At 50.9% G+C, this 26,375-nt stretch overlaps 1 protein-coding gene across 7 annotated transcripts in view; it reads left to right on the plus strand.

The window, feature by feature from the left end:
• cadps2 (Ca++-dependent secretion activator 2) overlaps window positions 1-26,375 on the plus strand; it is a 270,218-nt gene that overhangs the window by 132,884 nt on the left and 110,959 nt on the right. For all 7 annotated transcript variants that reach the window (XM_065003011.1, XM_065003005.1, XM_065003008.1 and 4 more), the window contains exons 11-12: window positions 180-389; window positions 6,833-6,969. In XM_065003011.1, the coding sequence (XP_064859083.1) occupies window positions 180-389; window positions 6,833-6,969 (347 nt within the window). The remainder of the gene's footprint in view (window positions 1-179; window positions 390-6,832; window positions 6,970-26,375) is intronic.

Here is a 26,375-nt window from a genome sequence, read left to right on the forward strand (position 1 = left end):
CTCTGTCGCTCGCTGTCTCTGTCGCTCGCTGTCTCTGTCGCTCGCTGTTACTCTGTCTCTCGCTGTCTCTTGCTGTCTCTGTTACTCTCTCTGTCGCTCGCTGTCTCTCTGTCGCTCGCTGTCTCTCTTGCTGTCTCTCTGTTACTCTCTCTGTCTCCTCTTTTCTTTTTTTCTTTTAGGTCTCCAGGGCGGTCGAGTCTTCTTCAGTGCTGTCAAGGAGGGTGACCTGGTGGTGTTTGCCAGTGATGACGAGCAGGACCGGATGCTGTGGGTTCAGGCCATATACCGTGCCACGGGCCAGTCATACAAACCAGTTCCACCCACCCAGATCCAGAGACAGAACTGCAGAGGAGGGAACCCCCAGCCAGACACACCAATCTCACTGCTCAGTAGGTTCAACACAATTTATTCCTTTATTCTAGAAAAATAAGATTAAATAAATGGTCATTTGGCTGAAGGTTTTGCCCCAATGGTCTTACGATTAACCCATATTAATACAATCTTGTCGGAATCAAACCCACAACTCTATGAAGCCAGCTGAGACGTCCGCGTTGTGCGCTCACCTTGTGTATCAGCATCACCACAGTAAGATTGGGGTTGTTTGAAACATTTCTTCTCTTACATAAATTGTTGACAGAAAGAAAATGAATAAAGGCAAAGAGTGATTGAACATATTCAAACAGATGAATGTCTAACCTACTCAGTTGACTGGAGAGGAGATGAGTCTATGACAAGGTGGTGTGTTCAGTGCTGTAGCCAGAGATAGGACATTAATCGACTGAGATACCACTGGAACACACACACACCAGCCAGGGGCTAATTTAGCACATTAGCATGTGCTTGTCGGGCCATCGAGTGTGTGGCAACATATACAGTTTTCTGCCATCAGCCCAAATACAGGTGTGTGTGTGTCAGAATCCTTTTGATCATTACAATGCAGAGATGTTTGTGTACATTTGTGATTGTGTGAGGTTGAGGACTGGTATTATAGCATATATATTAGGGCAGTTTGGTGTGTGTTTGTAACCTGTATGAGGACTTCATCATCAGTGTCTCTGTCTGTCTGTCTCTGTCTGTCTCGTCTGAGTACTTCATCATCAGTACCGGAACAGAGTATGGCTTATAGGGGGAAATCAGGATCTTCTTGTTAACTGATGTGTGTGTGTGCGTGTGCGCAGTCCTCTCTAATGATGGTGTCACAGAGCTCATATCTTCACACACACCCTGGAGGAATTTTCCTCTAGTGTGATTAAGAGGTTAAACAACGAGCTAATCTCTCGCACACACACACACACACACACACACACACACACACACACACACACACACACACGGCATGGGTTGTTTGCTATTTGGGTGTTTGTTGAAAGTCAGTGTTATTCTCAAGAAGATTTGAGCCCATTAGAGAGTGCCAGGTTGCTGCAACAGTAACAATATCCTTGCGTTGCCTTCAAAGGCTGCATTTGATCATTGGTTTCAGTCATTGAGCACTCTTAAGGCACAGACTCTAGTAAACAACGTGTTTTTGGTTCGCCAGCCTTCAAGGAATCACTTGTTGTTTGCATGACACAACACCATTTTAGTATGTATAGTCAGATGCTGTTGACTGGGTATGAATGTTGTGTGGAAATGTTATTATGTAGGTATGTATACGTTATAAAGTATGAATGTTGTGTGGAAATGTTATTATGTAGGTATGTATACGTTATAAAGTATGAATGTTGTGTGGAAATGTTATTATGTAGGTATGTGTACGTTATAAAGTATGAATGTTGTGTGGAGATGTTATTGGTAGGTATGTGTACGTTATAAAGTATGAATGTTGTGTGGAGATGTTATTGGTAGGTATGTATACGTTATAAAGTATGAATGTTGTGTGGAGATGTTATTGGTAGGTATGTATACGTTATAAAGTATGAATGTTGTGTGGAGATGTTATTGGTAGGTATGTATACGTTATAAAGTATGAATGTTGTGTGGAGATGTTATTGGTAGGTATGTATACGTTATAAAGTATGAATGTTGTGTGGAGATGTTATTGGTAGGTATGTATACGTTATAAAGTATGAATGTTGTGTGGAGATGTTATTGGTAGGTATGTATACGTTATAAAGTATGAATGTTGTGTGGAGATGTTATTGGTAGGTATGTATACGTTATAAAGTATGAATGTTGTGTGGAGATGTTATTGGTAGGTATGTATACGTTATAAAGCGACATTGCTGTATATTTATTCAGGTAATGTTTTTCTGACCATATATATATTATAAATGACATACAGAGACTGTTTCTGGTGGAATCTAACTCTTTAAACCCCCTTTTGTTCTAAACAGGAAGGGCGTTTTAGAGAGCTGCTCCTGACTCGTAAATCTTTTCCCTTCGTGCTTTGCTGAGATGTGACACAGCCGTCACTTTCATCAGGCTGATCTCTGTCAGTGTTCCTGTCAGTTTCTGTTTTGAAATGCAGGGGTTTGACATTTAGGACTGATGTCCAACCTGTCTGGTAGTTTAAAGCCTCTCTCATATTTTAAATGACAGCCACAACTATTAGGACAGCTGGGACCTCTGAGGAGATTTCTACGTAAGGTGTGTGTGTTTGTCTGTGCATGCATGTGTGTGTGTGGCGGGGAGCGATGCTGATTCTCCAATACCCTGTCTGTCCGCATCTGTCTCTCCCCTCAGTGCCCATGTCCGGCTCGCTCAACCCAGTCCCATCGCTCCGCCTGGTGTACCTGAGATGTTAGCGATCCCCGTCTCTCTCCGCCCGCGTCGATAACCTGTCATCATGGGATCTGCCACCTCACCGGGGCACATGCCACATGGATGTGACTGCTGCTGTGACGACGCTGATGGGGCATAAAATTGATGGATATGAAGAGATTGAGCGCCAAGCTCTCCCTCTGCAACTCTCCCCGTCCCACACCAAGCTGTTCCCCTGTATCCATATCCTCTTCCCTAGTCCCACACCAAGCTGTTCCCCTGTATCCATATCCTCTTCCCTAGTCCCACACCAAGCTGTTCCTCTGTATCCATATCCTCTTCCCTAGTCCCACACCAAGCTGTTCCCCTGTACCCATATCCTCTTCCCTAGTCCCACACCAAGCTGTTCCCCTGTATCCATATCCTCTTCCCTAGTCCCACACCAAGCTGTTCCCCTGTATCCATATCCTCTTCCCTAGTCCCACACCAAGCTGTTCCCCTGTACCCATATCCTCTTCCCTAGTCCCACACCAAGCTGTTCCCCTGTACCCATATCCTCTTCCCTAGTCCCACACCAAGCTGTTCCCCTGTACCCATATCCTCTTCCCTAGTCCCACACCAAGCTGTTCCCCTGTACCCATATCCTCTTCCCTAGTCCCACACCAAGCTGTTCCCCTGTACCCATATCCTCTTCCCTAGTCCCACACCAAGCTGTTCCCCTGTACCCATATCCTCTTCCCTAGTCCCACACCAAGCTGTTCCCCTGTACCCATATCCTCTTCCCTAGTCCCACACCAAGCTGTTCCCTGTACCATATCCTCTTCCCTAGTCCCACACCAAGCTGTTCCTCTTCCCTAGTCCCACACCAAGCTGTTCCCCTGTACCCATATCCTCTTCCCTAGTCCCACACCAAGCTGTTCCCTGTATCCATATCCTCTTCCCTAGTCACACCAAGCTGTTCCCCTGTATCCATATCCTCTTCCCTAGTCCCACACCAAGCTGTTCCCCTGTACCCATATCCTCTTCCCTAGTCCCACACCAAGCTGTTCCCCTGTACCCATATCCTCTTCCCTAGTCCCACACCAAGCTGTTCCCCTGTACCCATATCCTCTTCCCTAGTCCCACACCAAGCTGTTCCCCTGTACCCATATCCTCTTCCCTAGTCCCACACCAAGCTGTTCCCCTGTACCCATATCCTCTTCCCTAGTCCCACACCAAGCTGTTCCCCTGTACCCATATCCTCTTCCCTAGTCCCACACCAAGCTGTTCCCTGTACCCATATCCTCTTCCCTAGTCCCACACCAAGCTGTTCCCCTGTATCCATATCCTCTTCCCTAGTCCCACACCAAGCTGTTCCCCTGTACCCATATCCTCTTCCCTAGTCCCACACCAAGCTGTTCCCCTGTATCCATATCCTCTTCCCTAGTCCCACACCAAGCTGTTCCCCTGTACCCATATCCTCTTCCCTAGTCCCACACCAAGCTGTTCCCCTGTACCCATATCCTCTTCCCTAGTCCCACACCAAGCTGTTCCCCTGTACCCATATCCTCTTCCCTAGTCCCACACCAAGCTGTTCCCCTGTACCCATATCCTCTTCCCTAGTCCCACACCAAGCTGTTCCCCTGTACCCATATCCTCTTCCCTAGTCCCACACCAAGCTGTTCCCCTGTATCCATATCCTCTTCCCTAGTCCCACAGCTGTTCCCCTGTATCCATATCCTCTTCCCTAGTCCCACACCAAGCTGTTCCCTGTATCCATATCCTCTTCCCTAGTCCCACACCAAGCTGTTCCCCTGTATCCATATCCTCTTCCCTAGTCCCACACCAAGATGTTCCCCTGTATCCATATCCTCTTCCCTAGTCCCACACCAAGATGTTCCCCTGTACCCATATCCTCTTCCCTAGTCCCACACCAAGCTGTTCCCCTGTACCCATATCCTCTTCCCTAGTCCCACACCAAGCTGTTCCCCTGTATCCATATCCTCTTCCCTAGTCCCACACCAAGCTGTTCCCCTGTATCCATATCCTCTTCCCTAGTCCCACACCAAGCTGTTCCCCTGTACCCATATCCTCTTCCCTAGTCCCACACCAAGCTGTTCCCCTGTATCCATATCCTCTTCCCTAGTCCCACACCAAGCTGTTCCCCTGTACCCATATCCTCTTCCCTAGTCCCACACCAAGCTGTCCCCCTGTATCCATATCCTCTTCCCTAGTCCCACACCAAGATGTTCCCCTGTATCCATATCCTCTTCCCTAGTCCCACACCAAGCTGTTCCCCTGTACCCATATCCTCTTCCCTAGTCCCACACCAAGCTGTTCCCCTGTATCCATATCCTCTTCCCTAGTCCCACACCAGGTATAAGGGATGTACTCCTTCAGCTACAATTCATTAACTCCAGAGAAACACAACGGTTGTGCTTTGTAACACACACCAAAGTTCGTCTCCCCTTCAACTGGTCTAACAACATACACTCAACACACACGCCAACATACCCCATACATACATACACACAATACACACACTAATAACTGACCCAACTTCAACACCCCCTGTCTAGCCACACACACAGGGACAGACATGCACTCTAACACCCCCTGTCTAGCCACACACACAGGGACAGACATGCACTTCACCCCCCCCCCCCCCTCCTCATGTACAGATAATAGCTGGAAGTTAAAGATGACACAGATCAATAGGATTTCTCCTAGTGACTGGATAAGTTAACATCACGCCTCCTCCTGCAAGCCCCTCAATCAATACTGTCTCTCCCTCTCCGTCTCATCATCATCTTTAATCTATATCCCTTTGTCTCGGTTTCTGTAGAATCGTCTCGTTCCACCGCGCCTTTCTCCAAATGACATTAAAGAATGTAAAATGACCTACATCGGAATGAAAGGACAGGAGGACAGAAACAGTGAGGTGAAAGAAGAGTTGATTGTGGGGTTTGCACTTCTGCTGCCTCTTTTAGACAAAAGCAACAAGGGAAGAAGAGGGGAAACACAAATGTCAAAGGGAGCGCTTGCGGCCAAAGCACTGGGCTTTTCTCTGTCCGTACAAGAGTGGTGGTGAAGGCAGAAATGGCAGCGTTAATAAAAAGCTAATGCTTGTCTCGGGTGTGAAGCCGCGGGCATCAGAGGCGTGGGGGGTTCTACAGCCTTGGTCTTTTGTGGGGCCGTGTGTCATGTGAAGAAAAGTCTGTTCCAAATGTATTTCTACAATACGGGAAAAGAGAGTGTTAGGCTTGTCATGGGGGGGGGGGGGGGGGGGCTCGTTCTGCTCGGCACCACCTATTAACTGGGACGGGTCTAAAAGGACTGGATCTGAACCTGGACACTCATATTTCTTCCTTTCATTTTGTGACCTGGCCTCCTTGTCAGCTGTGTGTGGATGGTATGTGCGTTGTTCTGTTATTTCCTGCTCAAACGATGCTCACTCCCTTCCCTGTCCATTCACTAGCTCTTTGTGTGACATAGAACATATTCAGGCTTCGAGAAGGACAACGGCACGTAGGGCACAAACACGCAACACATACTGTACACAGGCGCTATATAGGAACAGTCATTGGTCAACACTTATCCACCACTGACCAAATGACTTGGCTTTGCTCAAGTGGTGCTTTACAAAGTGTTGTGACAAGACGCGTTACATGCTTGTGTTTGTTTGTGGCACTGTTTTTCCTCACATACCCCCGCAACATGCGAGGCTATCTCAGTTTCTCGTATTTACAGTTGAAATTTGGAACCTGGATTTCACAGAGTATCTCACGCCAACAGAGGTGGGAACTAATAACCAAAGCAGCGAAAACTGACGATGCCAATCCAGTCAAATAAGAATTCCCTCCTCTTTTTACACTTCTGTTACACGGTTGTACTCAAAGGCGTGAATTATGTTCCATCGTTCTGTCTCCCCGACTTCCACGTCAGTGTGTATGTTGTGATTTGGACTGGAGGAGTCTCTCACTCTGCTACCAGGTGTTGCAAAGATGCACTCCATTGTTATTTTTTGGATTGACGGAGATGAATGACGGAATGGATTTTTTTGTTGTTCAACTGTTTCTCTATAGCTCTAATACTCATTCGGTCTCTTTGTCTCACCCACTCTCTGTCTGCTTTCTCTCTGTCTCTCTCTCAGGTCTGGATCGCTCTCAGAGGCAAGGGGTAGAGGATCTGATCTCTGCGGTGCCCTGTCGTTTCGACCATGCCGCCTTGTTCCCCATGCTGCAGAAACAGACTCTACAGCATCGGATGAATGACTCCTTCTCCTGCCTGGTGAGAGAGAGCGAGAGATTGTCCATTATTGAATGTTTATTTATATGCCAGACGTTTCTGAAAAAAATAATTGTACTGCAAGCCAGCGCAAAGTAAGGAGACAGGCTTCCAATTCTGGAGATAGGGGGAGGGAGTGAGAGGGAGAGGGAGGGAGAGAGGGAGAGAGAGAGGGAGAGAGGCCTCGCAAAGGCTTTATCTTTTAGACTCTGAGTGCAGCAAGAGACTCATGCCTTGAGGGTTTGGGAGCTCCAACACTCAACGAGGGGGGATAAACGGTGCTAATCAATACTTCCCAAATAAAAACATGACCCTCACAGACCACTGCTGAGCCTATTTAGTGGAGAGGGGGCCACAGAGAATGAGTAAAGGGGGAGGGGGATGTGGACCTGGCCATATGTACCATAGTGGTCAATTCCCTTTCAAATCCAGGAATTGCGCTAAACCCAGAATATGTGAAATATCAGACCCAATCCCTTTATACACTGAATGTATAAAACATTAGGAACACCTACGTAATATTGAGTTGCCCCCAAATTCCCTCAGAACAGTCTCAATTCGTCAGCACATGGACTCTACAAGGTGTCGAAAGCTTTCTACAGGGATGTTGACTCCAATGAGTCCAACAGTTGTGTCCAGTTGGCTTGATGTTCTTCTTGATACACACAGGACACTGTTGAGTGTGGAAAACACAGCAGCATTGCAGTTCTTGACAAACTCAAACCAGTGTGCCTAGCACCTACTACCATACCAGGTACAAAGGCACAAATGATTTGTCTTGCCCATTCACCCTCTGAATGGCAAACATACACAATCCATGTCTCAGTTGTCTCAAGACTTTAAAATCCTTCTATAATTAACCTGTCTCCTTGCCCCTGGATTCAGCTGGTCAGTCTGTCATAGAAAGAGTTGAGATTAAAAAGAGCTCTGAGCATATAGTCCTTCTAACGATTCCTCATTCAACTCAGACGAACACAGGATGAGCGCTCCCTCCACACACTTTTTCATGTGAATGGCTTTGTTAACGACGAGGGCTTTGTCAAGGACTTTGTGTATCAACTTGTAGTCTCCGTTGAAGCCACATTCAGAACGACGAGGCCTTAGGACAGGAACGTCTGTTAAGAAGTAGGGTCAGCCCTTCTGCTGGTAGATCAGATTTGGGTTGTCAAACTTTAGAAACTCACATTTCTTGTCGTGCTTATGGAGTTTCCGACTGTGAATAGAATCCTGCTGTACATCAACACTTTGATACAGTGGAACAGAGTGGCTGGTATGTATTTTCATCTAACAGCGGATAAACCAATCAGATTCTTGGCCTATACTTAAACTTGCATTAAATGAACTGTTCTTCTACTTGAGAAAAAATACATTCAAGTAGCAGTGCCTCTAATAAGGTAACAGTACTTGAGTAGGATATTTCGGTACTCTTTTCACTCCTGCAGACCTGAACCTCATGCGTGTTTGTGTTTCCTGTCTGTGTGTGTTGGTGCAGTGATTTTGAACTGGTGGGTCAAGAGCCACATTCAGGTCACGGAACGTTTTGAGTCACTGTATCCCGACCTATATGTACACGTCTACCTCAATTACCTCCTACCTCTGCACATGGACTCAGTACTGGTCCCCTGTGTCTAAAGCCAAGTTATCCTTACTCAGTACTGGTCCCCTGTGTCTAAAGCCAAGTTATCCTTACTCAATACTGGTACCCCGTGTCTAAAGCCAAGTTATCCTTACTCAATACTGGTACCCTGTGTCTAAAGCCAAGTTATCCTTACTCGGTACTGGTACCCCGTGTCTAAAGCCAAGTTATCCTTACTCGGTACTGGTACCCCGTGTCTAAAGCCAAGTTATCCTTACTCAATACTGGTACCCCGTGTCTAAAGCCAAGTTATCCTTACTCAGTACTGGTACCCCGTGTCTAAAGCCAAGTTATCCTTACTCTGTACTGGTACCCCGTGTCTAAAGCCAAGTTATCCTTACTCAATACTGGTATCCTGTGTCTAAAGCCAAGTTATCCTTACTCAATACTGGTACCCCGTGTCTAAAGCCAAGTTAGCCTTACTCAGTACTGGTACCCCGTGTCTAAAGCCAAGTTATCCTTACTCATTGTGGATTTATTCTGGTACCCTTGTATTTCTGTGTTGATGGAAAAGCCAAGTTATTTCCTTTACTCAGTACTGGTGACCCCGTGTCTAAAGCCAAGTTATCCTTACTCTGTACTGGTACCCACAGAATATGATTTGAATCTCCCAGTGTTGATGGAAAAGATAAAGCCAAGTTATCCTTACTGAGAGAGAGAGGGTTGCAATAATGAAGTCTGGTAAACCAGTGAAAGTCTAAATTATACTGCCAACCTTTTATCCTATTTTCAATATAGATCTATAGCAGCACTATTTTGTTATTGGTCTGGTTGTACCCTTAGTGATGTCACCCAAAGCCAAGTTATCCTTACAATCAAGGAAATAACACTGATCACACTTTTATCACACTTTTACAGTGTTAGTTTCATCAGCTGTTGTACAATATGATACAAAACAAAGGTACAACAGAATTTTGACTGCACTGATCATACTAATTAGAAATATCCCAGATGACCAAGTTAGCCTTACTATCAATTAGTCAGCTCAGTGTTTAGAACACTGTTACCTAGTAATATCAATGTCAGCTCATCTAAAGCCACTGATTACCTTATCCTTACATCTATTTTAGATTTATTCCTTGTGTTATAATGTTTTTATTATTTCTCTATTTTCTTGTATTTCTGTGTTGATGGAAAAGACCTGTAAGTAAGTATTTCACTGTTAGTCTACACTTGTTGTTTACCAAGATTGTGACACATACAATTGAATATGATTTGAATGTGCTCATCTAGTGTTTAGAACACTGATTACCTTTACTGAGATCTAGGTTGCAGTTACCTAGTAAAATAATGAAGTCTCAACACTGAATTACCTAGACTATAAACCAGGTGTTTAAAGTGATTACCTAGAAATTATACTGGACCTAACCTATTTAATCACAGTATTTTCAATATAGTAATATCAATTAGTCAGCACTATTTTAGAACACCTAGATTCAATTAGTCAGCTCATCTAGTGTTATTGGTCTCATCTAACTTGTGATTACTAGTAGTGATGTCAGCTCATCTAGTGTTTAGAACACTGATTACCTAGTAATATCAATTAGTCGCTCATCTAGTGTTTAGACCCATTACAAAATCAATTAGTCAATTGTGTTGAAGGAAATAATATCAATTATCACATCTTGTTTCACACTTTTACAGTGTTCAATTTCATCAGCTGTTGTACAATACTGATTACAAAACAATTAGGTACAACAGAGCTCATTTGTGACTGCAGTCATATCAATTAGATCATCATCTAATTTTAGAAATATCCCAGATGACAATAGATATCAATTAGTCAGCTCATCTAGTGTTAAACAGATTACTTGAAATTAGGCCTAGGTGAATTACCTAGTCATATCAATTAGTCAGAAAAACACAATCATATCAATTAGTCAACTGTAGCACTGATTACCTAGTCATATCAATTAGTCAGCTCATCTAGTGTTTAGAACACTGATTACCTAGTAATATCAATTAGTCAGCTCATCTAGTGTTTAGAACACTGATTACCTAGTCATATCAATTAGTCAGCTCATCTAGTGTTTAGAACACTGATTACCTAGTCATATCAATTAGTCAGCTCATCTAGTGTTTAGAACACTGATTACCTAGTCATATCAATTAGTCAGCTCATCTAGTGTTTAGAACACTGATTACCTAGTCATATCAATTAGTCAGCTCATCTAGTGTTTAGAACACTGATTACCTAGTCATATCAATTAGTCAGCTCATCTAGTGTTTAGAACACTGATTACCTAGTCATATCAATTAGTCAGCTCATCTAGTGTTTAGAACACTGATTACCTAGTCATATCAATTAGTCAGCTCATCTAGTGTTTAGAACACTGATTACCTAGTCATATCAATTAGTCAGCTCATCTAGTGTTTAGAACACTGATTACCTAGTCATATCAATTAGTCAGCTCATCTAGTGTTTAGAACACTGATTACCTAGTCATATCAATTAGTCAGCTCATCTAGTGTTTAGAACACTGATTACCTAGTCATATATCAATTAGTCAGCTCATCTAGTGTTTAGAACACTGATTACCTAGTCATATCAATTAGTCAGCTCATCTAGTGTTTAGAACACTGATTACCTAGTCATATCAATTAGTCAGCTCATCTAGTGTTTAGAACACTGATTACCTAGTAATATCAATTAGTCAGCTCATCTAGTGTTTAGAACACTGATTACCTAGTCATATCAATTAGTCAGCTCATCTAGTGTTTAGAACACTGATTACCTAGTAATATCAATTAGTCAGCTCATCTAGTGTTTAGAACACTGATTACCTAGTAATATCAATTAGTCAGCTCATCTAGTGTTTAGAACACTGATTACCTAGTAATATCAATTAGTCAGCTCATCTAGTGTTTAGAACACTGATTACCTAGTCATATCAATTAGTCAGCTCATCTAGTGTTTAGAACACTGATTACCTAGTCATATCAATTAGTCAGCTCATCTAGTGTTTAGAACACTGATTACCTAGTCATATCAATTAGTCAGCTCATCTAGTGTTTAGAACACTGATTACCTAGTCATATCAATTAGTCAGCTCATCTAGTGTTTAGAACACTGATTACCTAGTCATATCAATTAGTCAGCTCATCTAGTGTTTAGAACACTGATTACCTAGTCATATCAATTAGTCAGCTCATCTAGTGTTTAGAACACTGATTACCTAGTAATATCAATTAGTCAGCTCATCTAGTGTTTAGAACACTGATTACCTAGTAATATCAATTAGTCAGCTCATCTAGTGTTTAGAACACTGATTACCTAGTAATATCAATTAGTCAGCTCATCTAGTGTTTAGAACACTGATTACCTAGTAATATCAATTAGTCAGCTCATCTAGTGTTTAGAACACTGATTACCTAGTCATATCAATTAGTCAGCTCATCTAGTGTTTAGAACACTGATTACCTAGTCATATCAATTAGTCAGCTCATCTAGTGTTTAGAACACTGATTACCTAGTCATATCAATTAGTCAGCTCATCTAGTGTTTAGAACACTGATTACCTAGTAATATCAATTAGTCAGCTCATCTAGTGTTTAGATTACACTGATTACCTAGTAATATATATCAATTAGTCAGCTCATCTAGTGTTTAGAACACTGATTACCTAGTAATATCAATTAGTCAGCTCATCTAGTGTTTAGAACACTGATTACCTAGTAATATCAATTAGTCAGCTCATCTAGTGTTTAGAACACTGATTACCTTTTAGTCAGCTCATCTAGTGTTTAGAACACTGATTACCTAGTCATATCAATTAGTCAGCTCATCTAGTGTTTAGAACACTGATTACCTAGTCATATCAATTAGTCAGCTCATCTAGTGTTTAGAACACTGATTACCTAGTCATATCAATTAGTCAGCTCATCTAGTGTTTAGAACACTGATTACCTAGTCATATCAATTAGTCAGCTCATCTAGTGTTTAGAACACTGATTACCTAGTCATATCAATTAGTCAGCTCATCTAGTGTTTAACACTGATTACCTAGTCATATCAATTAGTCAGCTCATCTATTGTTTACCTGATTACCTAGTATATCAATTAGTCAGCTCATCTAGTGTTTAGAACACTGATTACCTAGTAATATCAATTAGTCAGCTCATCTAGTGTTTAGAACACTGATTACCTAGTAATATCAATTAGTCAGCTCATCTAGTGTTTAGAACACTGATTACCTAGTAATATCAATTAGTCAGCTCATCTAGTGTTTAGAACACTGATTACCTAGTCAGGTCCCAAATTATTTGCACCTTTTTTGATAAAGATGAGCAAAAAAGACTAAAATAAATAATACAAATACTGAGCTATACATAATAAAATAATGTAAATAATTAGCTCTATTTTAATGTCATCTGACCAGTTCCAATCTAAGTGCCAATGCCGTTTAGCAAACTCCAGGCGGTGCTATGGTCAGATGACATGAAAATACCCTCATCCCTACTGTAAAATATGCTGGTGGATCTTTGTTATGGGGCTAGTTTGTTCCACTAGTCCTGGGGCCGTTAGGTCAATGGCATCATGAAAATATTTTTCTCTGTGCAATTGTGTTAGTATAAATATATATATATTTTTCCCAAAACCAATTACACTGACATGATGGACTTTACATGGTGTACGTCAGTGGCCACCAACCGGTCGAAGGCATTCCTAGTCGCCAACAAACATTTCTGGGAAAAACCCAACGATAATGCCTATTAGTTTCATGCTGTTGCCGGTAGTTGCACTTGATTCAGCAGCCCTAGCACCCGGAAGACAAAGTGTTACCATTTTGATCCATTTCCTATCTGAAGGTAGAACTCTGGCTACCCGGCCCAGAGAGCAAATGAATGAAGTGCACCTGACCAATCTGCTGAGATCAGTGCAGTGGTGTAAAGTACTTAAGTAGCACTTTAAAGTATTTTTTTTACTTAAGTAGTTTTTGGGGGTATCTGTACTTGACTTTACTATTTATAACTTTTGCTTCACTACATTTCTAATGAAAGTAATGTACTTTTACTCCATTTTCCCTGACACCAAAAGTACACGTTACATTTTGAATGCTTAGCAAGACAGGAAAATAGTCCAATTCACCCACTTATCAAGAGAAAACGTTGTCATCCCTCTGATCTGGCAGAATCAGTAAACACAAATGCTTGGTTTGTAAGTTATGTCTGAGAGTTGGAGTGTGCAATCCATACATTTAAAAAACACATGGTGCTGTCTGGTTTGCTTAACATAATGAATATGAAATTATATGTACTATTACTTTTAATTTTGATACTTAAGTATATTTTAAACCAAATACTTTTAGACTTTTACTTAAGTAGTATTTTACTGGGCGACTTTAACTTTTACTTGAGTCATTTTCTATCTTTACTTTTAGATGAGAATGAGAATTGGGTTGTCTTTCCACCCCTGGATCAGTGTCTGCACATTCCTCAAGACAGACTGTAAAAAGAAGCCTCCAACACACAGAATCTCCCTCCCTCCCTCCACCTCAGAATCTCCCTCCCTCCCTCCACCTCAGAATCTCCCTCCCTCCCTCCACCTCAGAATCTCCCCTCCCTCCCTCCCTCCACCTCAGAATCTCCCTCCCTCCCTCCACCTCAGAATCTCCCTCCCTCCACCTCAGAATCTCCCTCCCTCCACCTCAGAATCTCCCCTCCCTCCACCTCAGAATCTCCCTCCCTCCACCTCAGAATCTCCCTCCCTCCACCTCCCTCCCTCCCTCCCCCCCTCCACCTCAGAATCTCCCTCCTCCCTCCCTCCCTCCACCTCAGAATCTCCCTCCCTCCTCCCTCCCTCCACCTCAGAATCTCCCTCCCTCCCTCCCTCCCTCCACCTCAGAATCTCCTCCTCCCTCCCCCTCCCCTCCACCTCAGAATCTCCCTCCCTCCCTCCCTCCACCTCAGAATCTCCCTCCCTCCCTCCACCTCTCTCCCTCCCTCCACCTCCACCTCAGAATCTCCCTCCCTCCCCTCCCCTCCTCCCTCCCTCCCTCCACCTCAGAATCTCCCTCCCTCCCTCCCTCCACCTCAGAATCTCCCTCCCTCCCTCCCTCCACCTCAGAATCTCCCTCCCTCCCTCCCTCCCCTCCACCTCAGAATCTCCCTCCCTCCCTCCCTCCACCTCAGAATCTCCCTCCCTCCACTCCCCTCCCTCCACCTCAGAATCTCCCTCCTCCTCCCTCCCTCCACCTCAGAATCTCCCTCCCTCCCTCCCTCCACCTCAGAATCTCCTCCCTCCCTCCCTCCACCTCAGAATCTCCCTCCCTCCCCCACCTCAGAATCTCCCTCCCTCCCTCCCTCCACCTCAGAATCTCCCTCCCTCCCTCCCTCCACCTCAGAATCTCCTCCCTCCCTCCCTCCACCTCAGAATCTCCCTCCCTCCCTCCCTCCCTCCACCTCAGAATCTCCCTCCCTCCCTCCCTCCACCTCAGAATCTCCCTCCCTCCCTCCCTCCCTCCACCTCAGAATCTCCTCCCTCCCTCCCTCCCTCAGAATCTCCCTCCCACCACCTCAGAATCTCCCTCCCTCCCTCCCTCCACCTCAGAATCTCCCTCCCTCCTCCCTCCCTCCACCTCAGAATCTCCCTCCCTCCCTCCCTCCCTCCACCTCAGAATCTCCCCTCCCTCCCTCCCTCCCTCCACCTCAGAATCTCCCCTCCCTCCCTCCCTCCACCTCAGAATCTCCCTCCCTCCCTCCCTCCACCTCAGAATCTCCTCCCTCCCTCCCTCCACCTCAGAATCTCCCCCTCCCTCCCTCCACCTCAGAATCTCCCTCCCTCCTCCACCCCCTCCCTCCACCTCAGAATCTCCTCCCTCCCTCCCTCCACCTCAGAATCTCCCTCCCTCCCTCCCTCCACCTCCAGAATCTCCCTCCCTCCTCCCTCCCTCCCCTCCACCTCAGAATCTCCCCCTCCCTCCCTCCACCTCCCCTCCCTCCACCTCAGAATCTCCCTCCCTCCCTCCCTCCCTCCACCTCAGAATCTCCCTCCCTCCCTCCCTCCACCTCAGAATCTCCCTCCCTCCACCTCAGAATCTCCCTCCCTCCCTCCCTCCCTCCCTCCACCTCAGAATCTCCCTCCCTCCCTCCCTCCACCTCAGAATCTCCCTCCCTCCCTCCCTCCCTCCACCTCAGAATCTCCCTCCCTCCCTCCCTCCACCTCAGAATCTCCCCCTCCCTCCCTCCACCTCAGAATCTCCCTCCCTCCCTCCCTCCACCTCAGAATCTCCCTCCTCCCTCCCCCTCCACCTCAGAATCTCCTCCCTCCCTCCCTCCACCTCAGAATCTCCCTCCCCCTCCCTCCCTCCACCTCAGAATCTCCCTCCCCCCCTCCCTCCACCTCAGAATCTCCCTCCCTCCCTCCACCTCAGAATCCCTCCCTCCCTCCCTCCCCCTCCACCTCAGAATCTCCCTCCCTCCCTCCCTCCACCTCAGAATCTCCCTCCCTCCCTCCCTCCCCTCCCCCTCCCTCCCTCCCTCCAGAATCTCCCTCCCTCCTCCCTCCCTCCACCTCAGAATCTCCCTCCCTCCCTCCCTCCACCTCAGAATCTCCCTCCCTCCCTCCCTCCACCTCAGAATCTCCCCTCCCTCCCCCTCCCTCCACCTCAGAATCTCCCTCCCTCCCTCCCTCCACCTCAGAATCTCCCTCCCTCCACTCCTCCTCCTCCCCCCTCCACCTCAGAATCTCCCTCCCTCCCTCCCTCCCTCCACCTCAGAATCTCCCTCCCCTCCCTCCCTCCACCTCAGAATCTCCCTCCCTCCTCCCTCCCTCCACCTCAGAATCTCCCTCCCTCCCTCCCTCCCTCCACCTCAGAATCTCCCTCCCTCCCTCCCTCCACCTCAGAATCTCCCTCCCCTCCCTCCCTCCACCTCAGAATCTCCCTCCTCCCTCCCTCCACCTCAGAATCTCCCTCCTCCCTCCCCTCCCTCCACCTCAGAATCTCCCTCCTCCCTCCCTCCCCCTCCCTCCCTCAGAATCTCCCTCCCTCCCTCCCTCCCTCCACCTCAGAATCTCCCTCCCTCCCTCCACCTCAGAATCTCCCTCCCTCCTCCCCTCCCTCCACCTCAGAATCTCCCTCCCTCCCTCCCTCCCTCCACCTCAGAATCTCCCTCCCTCCCTCCCTCCACCTCAGAATCTCCCTCCTCCCTCCCTCCACCTCAGAATCTCCCTCCACCTCCAGAATCTCCCTCCCTCCCCCTCCCTCCACCTCAGAATCTCCTCCTCCCTCCCTCCCTCCACCTCAGAATCTCCCTCCCTCCCTCCCTCCCTCCACCTCAGAATCTCCTCCCTCCCTCCCTCCCTCCACCTCAGAATCTCCCTCCCTCCCTCCCTCCCTCCACCTCAGAATCTCCCTCCTCCCTCCCTCCCTCCACCTCAGAATCTCCCTCCCTCCCTCCACTCCCCCTCCACCTCAGAATCTCCTCCCTCCCTCCCTCCCTCCACCTCAGAATCTCCCTCCCTCCCTCCCTCCACCTCAGAATCTCCTCCCTCCCTCCCACCTCAGAATCTCCCTCCCTCCCTCCCCTCCCTCCACCTCAGAATCTCCTCCCTCCCTCCCTCCCTCCACCTCAGAATCTCCCTCCTCCCCTCCCTCCACCTCAGAATCTCCTCCTCCCTCCTCCACTCCACCTCAGAATCTCCTCCCTCCCTCCCTCCCTCCACCTCAGAATCTCCCTCCCTCCCTCCCTCCACCTCAGAATCTCCCTCCCTCCTCCCTCCACCTCAGAATCTCCTCCCTCCCTCCCTCCACCTCAGAATCTCCCTCCTCCCTCCCCTCCACCTCAGAATCTCCCTCCCTCCCTCCCTCCACCTCAGAATCTCCCTCCCTCCTCCCTCCCCCTCCCACCAGAATCTCCCTCCTCCCTCCACCTCAGAATCTCCTCCTCCCTCCCTCCCTCCACCTCAGAATCTCCCTCCCTCCCTCCCTCCCTCCACCTCAGAATCTCCTCTCCCTCCCTCCCTCCACCTCAGAATCTCCCCCTCCCTCCCCCACTCCCCCTCCACCTCCCTCCACCTCAGAATCTCCCTCCCTCCCTCCCTCCACCTCAGAATCTCCCTCCCCCTCCCTCCCTCCACCTCAGAATCTCCCTCCCTCCCTCCCTCCCTCCACCTCAGAATCTCCTCCCTCCCTCCCTCCCTCCACCTCAGAATCTCCCTCCCTCCCTCCCTCCACCTCAGAATCTCCTCCTCCTCCCTCCCTCCACCTCAGAATCTCCCTCCCTCCCCCCTCCCTCCACCTCAGAATCTCCCTCCCTCCCTCCCTCCACCTCAGAATCTCCCTCCCTCCCTCCCTCCCTCCACCTCAGAATCTCCTCCCTCCCTCCCTCCACCTCAGAATCTCCCTCCCTCCCTCCCTCCCTCCACCTCAGAATCTCCCTCCCTCCCTCCACTCAGAATCTCCCTCCCTCCTCCCTCCACTCCCTCCACTCCACCTCAGAATCTCCCTCCCTCCCTCCCTCCACCTCAGAATCTCCTCCCTCCCTCCCTCCCTCCACCTCAGAATCCCTCCCTCCCTCCCTCCCTCCACCTCAGAATCTCCTCCTCCCTCCCTCCCTCCACCTCAGAATCTCCCTCCTCCCTCCCTCCCTCCACCTCAGAATCTCCCCTCCCTCCCCTCCCCCTCCACCTCAGAATCTCCCCTCCCTCCCTCCCTCCACCTCAGAATCTCCTCCTCCCTCCCTCCCTCCACCTCAGAATCTCCCTCCCTCCCTCCCTCCACCTCAGAATCTCCCTCCTCCTCCCTCCCTCCACCTCAGAATCTCCTCCCTCCCTCCCTCCCTCCACCTCAGAATCTCCCTCCCTCCCTCCCTCCACCTCAGAATCTCCCTCCCTCCCCCTCCTCAGAATCTCCCCTCCCTCTCCTCCACCTCCCTCCCCTCCCCCTCCACCTCAGAATCTCCCTCCCCCTCCCTCCACCTCAGAATCTCCCTCCCTCCCTCCCTCCACCTCAGAATCTCCCTCCCTCCCTCCCTCCACCTCAGAATCTCCCTCCCTCCCTCCCTCCACCTCAGAATCTCCCTCCTCCCTCCCCCTCCACCTCCACCAGAATCTCCTCCTCCTCCCTCCCTCCCCTCCACCTCAGAATCTCCCTCCCCTCCCTCCCTCCACCACCTCAGAATCTCCCTCCCTCCCTCCCTCCACCTCAGAATCTCCCTCCCTCCCTCCCTCCACCTCAGAATCTCCTCCCTCCCTCCCTCCACCTCAGAATCTCCTCCTCCCCACCTCCTCCCTCCCTCCTCCCTCCACCTCAGAATCTCCTCCCTCCCTCCCTCCTCCCTCCACCTCAGAATCTCCCTCCCTCCCCTCCACCTCAGAATCTCCCTCCCTCCCTCCCTCCCTCCACCTCAGAATCTCCCTCCCTCCCTCCCTCCACCTCAGAATCTCCCTCCCTCCCTCCTCCACTCTCCTCCCTCCTCTCCACCTCAGAATCTCCCTCCCCTCCCTCCCTCCCCTCAGAATCCTCCCTCCCTCCACCTCCACCTCCAGAATCTCCCTCCCTCCTCCTCCCTCCACCTCAGAATCTCCTCCTCCCTCCTCCTCCACCTCAGAATCTCCACCTCAGAATCCCTCCCCTCCTCCCTCCTCCCTCCCTCCCTCCACCTCAGAATCTCCCTCCCTCCCTCCCTCCCTCCCTCCACCTCAGAATCTCCCTCCTCCCTCCCTCCCTCCACCTCAGAATCTCCTCCCTCCCCCTCCCTCCACCTCAGAATCTCCCTCACCTCCCCCTCCCTCCACCTCAGAATCTCCCTCCTCCCTCCCTCCCTCCCTCCACCTCAGAATCTCCCTCCTCCCTCCCTCCCTCCACCTCAGAATCTCCCTCCTCCCTCCCTCCCTCCACCTCAGAATCTCCCTCCTCCCCCTCCCTCCCTCCACCTCAGAATCTCCTCCTCCCTCCCTCCTCCACCTCAGAATCTCCTCCTCCCTCCTCCCTCCACCTCAGAATCTCCCTCCCTCCCTCCCCTCCCCTCCCTCCCTCCCTCCCTCCCTCCACCTCAGAATCACCCTCCCTCCCACCCTCCCACCCTCCACCTCAGAATCTCCCTCCTCTCCTCCACCTCAGAATCTCCCTCCTCCCACCCTCCCACCCTCCACCTCAGAATCTCCCTCCTCCCTCCACCTCAGAATCTCCTCCTCCCTCCCTCCACCTCAGAATCTCCTCCTCCCTCCACCTCAGAATCTCCCTCCGCTGTTTTAATTATTTATTATTTCTCACCGCTGCTCCCTCCCCTCAGACTGACCATCAGATGCTCCCTCCCCTCAGACTGACCATCAGATGCTGCCTCCCCTCAGACTGACCATCAGATGCTCCCTCCCCTCAGACTGACCATCAGATGCTCCCTCCCCTCAGACTGACCATCAGATGCTCCCTCCCCTCAGACTGACCATCAGATGCTCCCTCCCCTCAGACTGACCATCAGATGCTCCCTCCTCTGACTGACCATCAGATGCTCCCTCCTCTCAGACTGACCATCAGATGCTCCCTCCCCTCAGACTGACCATCAGATGCTCCCTCCCCTCAGACTGACCATCAGATGCTCCCTCCCCTCAGACTGACCATCAGATGCTCCCTCCCCTCAGACTGACCATCAGATGCTGCCTCCCCTCAGACTGACCATCAGATGCTCCCTCCCCTCAGACTGACCATCAGATGCTCCCTCCCCTCAGACTGACCATCAGATGCTCCCTCCCCTCAGACTGACCATCAGATGCTCCCTCCCCTCAGACTGACCATCAGATGCTCCCTCCCCTCAGACTGACCATCAGATGCTCCCTCCCCTCAGACTGACCATCAGATGCTCCCTCCCCAGACTGACCATCAGATGCCCCTCCCCTCAGACTGACCATCAGATGCTGCCTCCCCTCAGACTGACCATCAGATGCTCCCTCCCCTCAGACTGACCATCAGATGCTCCCTCCCCTCAGACTGACCATCAGATGCTCCCTCCCCTCAGACTGACCATCAGATGCTCCCTCCCCTCAGACTGACCATCAGATGCTCCCTCCCCTCAGACTGACCATCAGATGCTCCCTCCCCTCAGACTGACCATCAGATGCTCCCTCCCCTCAGACTGACCATCAGATGCTCCCTCCCCTCAGACTGACCATCAGATGCTGCCTCCCCTCAGACTGACCATCAGATGCAGACTATCATCAAAATTAAGTCATGTTTAAAAAAATTCAGAGCGTTAGATTTCGGTTTGCATTTTGACTCAAAGTGATCTTGACTCAGAAAAGGTTAGTGACCACTGGTGTACAATCTAAAGCAAATAAAAAATGTACCTTTTACAAATCTCCTTCTTTCCTATTTGGTTTGCCAAATTTCACACAGCAGACTAAGTTCAGCAGGTTTTTCAAAAAGTGATGCGACAACTTGAATTTTAGCGGGTTCCATTTTTCAAGCTTTGATACAGCGTTGACCTAGACCAGTCTTAGAAGAGCCCCTGTCACTCAGACTACAGCAACCATGTTCGTTAGAGAGAGAGCTAACGAGGCAGTCGGCTCGTTAATAGCCAATTAAGCATTCAGCACCAAGAGTGAGTGGGCCATCTGTTTGTCACAGTGGAACATCTTGTCACAGGCGGCAGGGCGCTCTGCTGTATTCTTTTGTATTATTATATTAGTTCGGAGGTGGAGGGAGGGAGATTCGGAGGGAGGGAGATTCGGAGGTGGAGGGAGATTCGGAGGTGGAGGGAGATTCGGAGGTGGAGGGAGATTCGGAGGTGGAGGGAGATTCGGAGGTGGAGGGAGATTCGGAGGTGGAGGGAGGGAGATTCGGAGGTGGAGGGAGGGAGATTCGGAGGTGGAGGGAGGGAGATTCGGAGGTGGAGGGAGGGAGATTCGGAGGTGGAGGGGGAGATTCGGAGGTGGAGGGGGAGATTCGGAGGTGGAGGGAGGAGATTCGGAGATGGAGGGAGGGAGGGGGAGACTCGGAGGTGGAGGGAGGGAGGGAGGGGGAGACTCGGAGGTGGAGGGAGGGAGGGAGATTCGAGAGGGGGAGGGAGGGAGATTCGGAGAGGGGGAGGGAGGGAGATCTGAGAGGGGGAGGGAGGGAGATTCGGAGAGGGGGAGGGAGGGAGATGGAGGGAGGGAGGGAGGGGGAGACTCGGAGGTGGAGGGAGGGAGGGAGGGGGGAGACCGGAGGTGGAGGGAGGGAGGGAGGGGGGAGACTCGGAGGTGGAGGGAGGGAGGGAGGGAGATTCGGAGGAAGGGAGGGAGGGAGATCGGAGAGGGGAGGGAGGGAGATCTCGGAGAGGGGAGGGAGGGAGATTCGAGAGGGGGAGGGAGGGAGATCTGGAGAGGGGGAGGGAGGGAGATTCGAGAGGGGAGGGAGGGAGATCTCGGAGGGGGGAAGGAGGGAGATTCGAGAGGGGGAGGGAGGGAGGAAGATTCAGAGGTGGAGGGAGGGAGGAGGAGATTCGAGAGGGAGATTCGGAGAGTTGGGGGAGGGAGATCGAGAGTTGGGGAGGGGTTATTCGAGAGTTGGGGGAGGGTTATTCGAGAGTTGGGGGAGGGTTATTCGAGAGTTGGGGGAGGGTTATTCGGAGAGTTGGGGGAGGGTTATTCGAGAGTTGGGGGAGGGTTATTCGGAGAGTTGGGGGAGGGTTATTCGGAGAGTTGGGGGAGGGTTATTCGAGAGTTGGGGAGGGTTATTCGGAGAGTTGGGGGAGGGTTATTCGGAGAGTTGGGGGAGGGTTATTCGGAGAGTTGGGGGAGGGTTATTCGAGAGTTGGGGAGGGTTATTCGGAGAGTTGGGGGAGGGTTATTCGAGAGTTGGGGGAGGGTTATTCGAGAGTTGGGGGAGGGTTATTCGAGAGTTGGGGGAGGGTTATTCGAGAGTTGGGGGAGGGTTATTCGGAGAGTTGGGGGAGGGTTATTCGAGAGTTGGGGGAGGGTTATTCGAGAGTTGGGGGAGGGTTATTCGAGAGTTGGGGGAGGGTTATTCGGAGAGTTGGGGGAGGGTTATTCGGGGGAGGGTTAGAGTTGGGGGAGGGGTTATTCGGAGAGTTGGGGGAGGGTTATTCGGAGAGTTGGGGGAGGGTTATTCGAGAGTTGGGGGAGGGTTATTCGGTTGGGGGAGGGTTATTCGAGAGTTGGGGGAGGGTTATTCGTTGGGGGAGGGTTATTCGAGAGTTGGGGGAGGGTTATTCGAGAGTTAGGTTTAGAGGGAGATTCAGAGACAGAGAGGAGGGTTATTCAGAGAGTTAGGGGAGGAAGAGAGATTCTGAGTGAGGGAGGGATATTCTGAATGAGGGAGGGAGGGATATTCTGAATGAGGGAGGGAGGGAGATTCTGAATGAGGGAGGGAGGAGATTCTGAATGAGGGAGGGAAGGAGATTCTGAATGAGGGAGGGAGGGAGATTCTGAATGAGGGAGGGAGGGAGATTCTGAATGAGGGAGGGAGGGAGATTCTGAATGAGGGAGGGAGGGAGATTCTGAATGAGGGAGGGAGGGTGATTCTGAATGAGGGAGGGAGGTAGATTCTGAATGAGGGAGGGAGGTAGATTCTGAATGAGGGAGGGAGGTAGATTCTGAATGAGGAGGGAGGGAGATTCTGAATGAGGGAGGAGGGAGATTCTGAGGGAGGGAGGGAGGGAGGGAGATTCTGAGTGAGGGAGGGAGATTCTGAGTGAGGGAGGGAGGGAGATTCTGAGTGAGGGAGGGAGGGAGATTCTGAGTGAGGGAGGGAGGGAGATTCTGAGTGAGGGAGGGAGATTCTGGAGTGAGGGAGGGAGATTCTGAGGGAGGGAGGGAGATTCTGAGTGAGGGAGGGAGATTCTGAGGAGGGAGGAGATTCTGAGGGAGGAGGGAGATTCTGAGGGAGGGAGGGAGGGTGATTCTGAATGAGGGAGGAGGTAGATTCTGAATGAGGGAGGGAGGTAGATTCTGAATGAGGGAGGAGGGTGATTCTGAATGAGGGAGGGAGGTAGATTCTGAATGAGGGAGGGAGGTAGATTCTGAATGAGGGAGGAGGTAGATTCTGAATGAGGGAGGGAGGGAGATTCTGAATGAGGGAGGGAGGGAGATTCTGAGGGAGGGAGGGAGGGAGGGAGATTCTGAGTGAGGGAGGGAGATTCTGAGTGAGGGAGGGAGGGAGATTCTGAGTGAGGGAGGGAGGGAGATTCTGAGTGAGGGAGGGAGATTCTGAGTGAGGGAGGGAGATTCTGAGTGAGGGAGGGAGATTCTGAGGGAGGGAGGGAGATTCTGAGGGAGGGAGGGAGATTCTGAGGAGGGAGGGAGATTCTGAGGGAGGGAGGGAGATTCTGAGAGAGAGAGAGAGAGGGGAGGGAGATTCTGAAAGAGGGAGGGGGAGGGAGATTCTGAGGGAGGGGGAGGGAGATTCTGAGAGAGGGAGGGAGGGAGACTCTGAGAGAGAGAGAGAGAGAGGGAGGGAGGGAGACTCTGAGAGAGAGAGAGAGAGAGGGAGGGAGGGAGACTCTGAGAGAGAGAGAGAGAGGGAGGGAGGGAGACTCTGAGAGAGAGAGAGGGGGAGGGAGGGAGACTGAGAGAGAGAGGGAGGGAGGGAGACTGAGACTGAGAGAGGGAGGGAGGGAGGGAGGGAGACTGAGACTGAGGGAGACTGAGACTGAGGGAGACTGAGACTGAGGAGGGAGGGAGGAGACAGAGAGGGAGGGAGGGAGACAGAGAGGGAGGGAGGGAGACAGAGAGGGAGGGAGGGAGACAGAGAGAGGGAGGGAGACAGAGAGAGGGAGGGAGACAGAGAGAGGGAGGGAGGGAGACAGAGAGAGGGAGGGAGGGAGACTGAGAGAGGGAGGGAGGGAGACTCTGAGAGAGGGAGGGAGGGAGACTCTGAGAGAGGGGTGGAAAACGAGAGAGGGGGACGAACAAACGAGAGAAAGAGAGAGGGGGGTGGAACGAACGAGAGAGGGGGGACGAACAAACGAGAGAGGGAGAAGGGGTGGAATGAGAGAGAGAGGGGGACGAACAAACGAGAGAGGGAGAAGGGGTGGAACGAGAGAGGGGGGGAAACGAACAAACAAGAGAGGGGGTGGGACGAACGAAGGGGGGAACGAAACAAACGAGAGAGGGAGAAGGGGTGGAAGGAACGAGAGGGAGAAGGGGTGTAAGGAACGAGAGAGGGGTGGAAAGAGAGAGGGGGTGGAAAGAGAGAGGGGGTGGAAAGAGAGGGGGGTGGAAAGAGAGAGAGAGGGGGTGGAAAGAGAGAGAAGGGGTGGAGCGAGCGAGAGAGAGAGAAGGGGTGGAGCGAGCGAGAGAGAGAGAGAAGGGGTGGAGCTGAGCGAGAGAGAGAGAGAAGGGGTGGAGCGAGCGAGAGAGAGAGAGAAGGGGTGGAGCGAGCGAGAGAGAGTGAAGGGGTGGAGCGAGCGAGCGAGAGAGAGAAGGGGTGGAGCGGCTGAGCGAGAGAGAGAAGGGGTGGAGCGAGCGAGCGAGAGAGAGAAGGGGTGGAGCGAGCGAGAGAGAAGGGGTGGAGCGAGCGAGCGAGAGAAGGGGTGGAGCGAGCGAGAGAAGGGGTGGAGCGAGCGAGAGAAGGGGTGGAGCGAGCGAGAGAAGGGGTGGAGCGAGCGAGCAGGGGTGGAGCGAGAGAGAGAAGGGATGGAGCGAGAGAGAGAAGGGATGGAGCGAGAGAGAGAAGGGATGGAGCGAGAGAGAGAAGGGATGGAGCGAGAGAGAGAAGGGATGGAGCGAGAGAGAAGGGGTGGAGCGAGAGCGAGAGAGAAGGGGTGGAGCGAGAGAGAGAGAGAAGGGGTGGAGCGAGAGCGAGAGAGAAGGGGTGGAACGAGCGAGAGAGAAGGGGTGGAACGAGCGAGAGAGAAGGGGTGGAACGAGCGAGAGAGAAGGGGTGGAACGAGCGAGAGAGAAGGGGTGGAACGAGCGAGAGAGAAGGGGTGGAACGAGCGAGAGAGAGAGAGCGGGTGGAACGAGCGAGAGAGAGAGAGAGAAGGGGTGGAGCGAGCGAGAGAGAGAGAGAGAAGGGGTGGAGCGAGCGAGAGAGAGAGAGAGAGAGAAGGGGTGGAGCGAGAGAGAGAGAGAGAGAGAGAAGGGGTGGAGCGAGGGAGAGAGAGAGAGAGAGAAGGGGTGGAGCGAGCGAGAGAGCGAGAGAAGGGGTGGAGCGAGCGAGAGAAGGGGTGGAGAGCGAGAGAAGGGGTGGAGCGAGCGAGAGAGAGAGAGCGGGGGGACGAACGAGAGAGAGGGCGGGGTGGAAGGAACGAGAGGGAGAAGGGGTGGAAGGAACGAGAGAGGGGGAACGAACAAACGAGAGAGGGAGAAGGGGTGGAACGAGAGAGGGGGGACGAACAAACGAGAGAGGGAGAAGGGGTGGAACGAGAGAGGGGGGTAACGAACAAACGAGAGAGGGAGAAGGGGTGGAAGGAACGACGGAGGGGGAACGAACAAACGAGAGAGGGAGAAGGGGTGGAACGAGAGGGAGAAGGGGTGGAAGGAACGACCGAGAGAAAGAGAGAGGGGGGTGGAATGAACGAGATAGAGAGGGGGACGAACAAACAAGAGCGGGAGAAGGGGTGGAACGAGAGAGGGGGTGGAATGAACGAGAGAGAGGGGGCGGGACGAACAAACAAGAGCGGGAGAAGGGGTGGAACGAGAGAGAGGGGGAACGAACAAACGAGAGAAAGCGAGAGGGGGGGTGGAATGAACGAGAGAGAGGGGGAACGAACAAACGAGAGAGGGAGAAGGGGTGGAACGAGAGAGGGGGGGGAACGAACAAACGAGAGAGGGAGAAGGGGTGGAAGGAACGAGAGGGAGAAGGGGTGGAAGGAACGAGAGAGGGGGAACAAA

The sequence above is a fragment of the Oncorhynchus nerka genome, linkage group LG17, assembly GCF_034236695.1.
Source record: "Oncorhynchus nerka isolate Pitt River linkage group LG17, Oner_Uvic_2.0, whole genome shotgun sequence".
Taxonomy (NCBI): Eukaryota; Metazoa; Chordata; class Actinopteri; order Salmoniformes; family Salmonidae; genus Oncorhynchus; species Oncorhynchus nerka.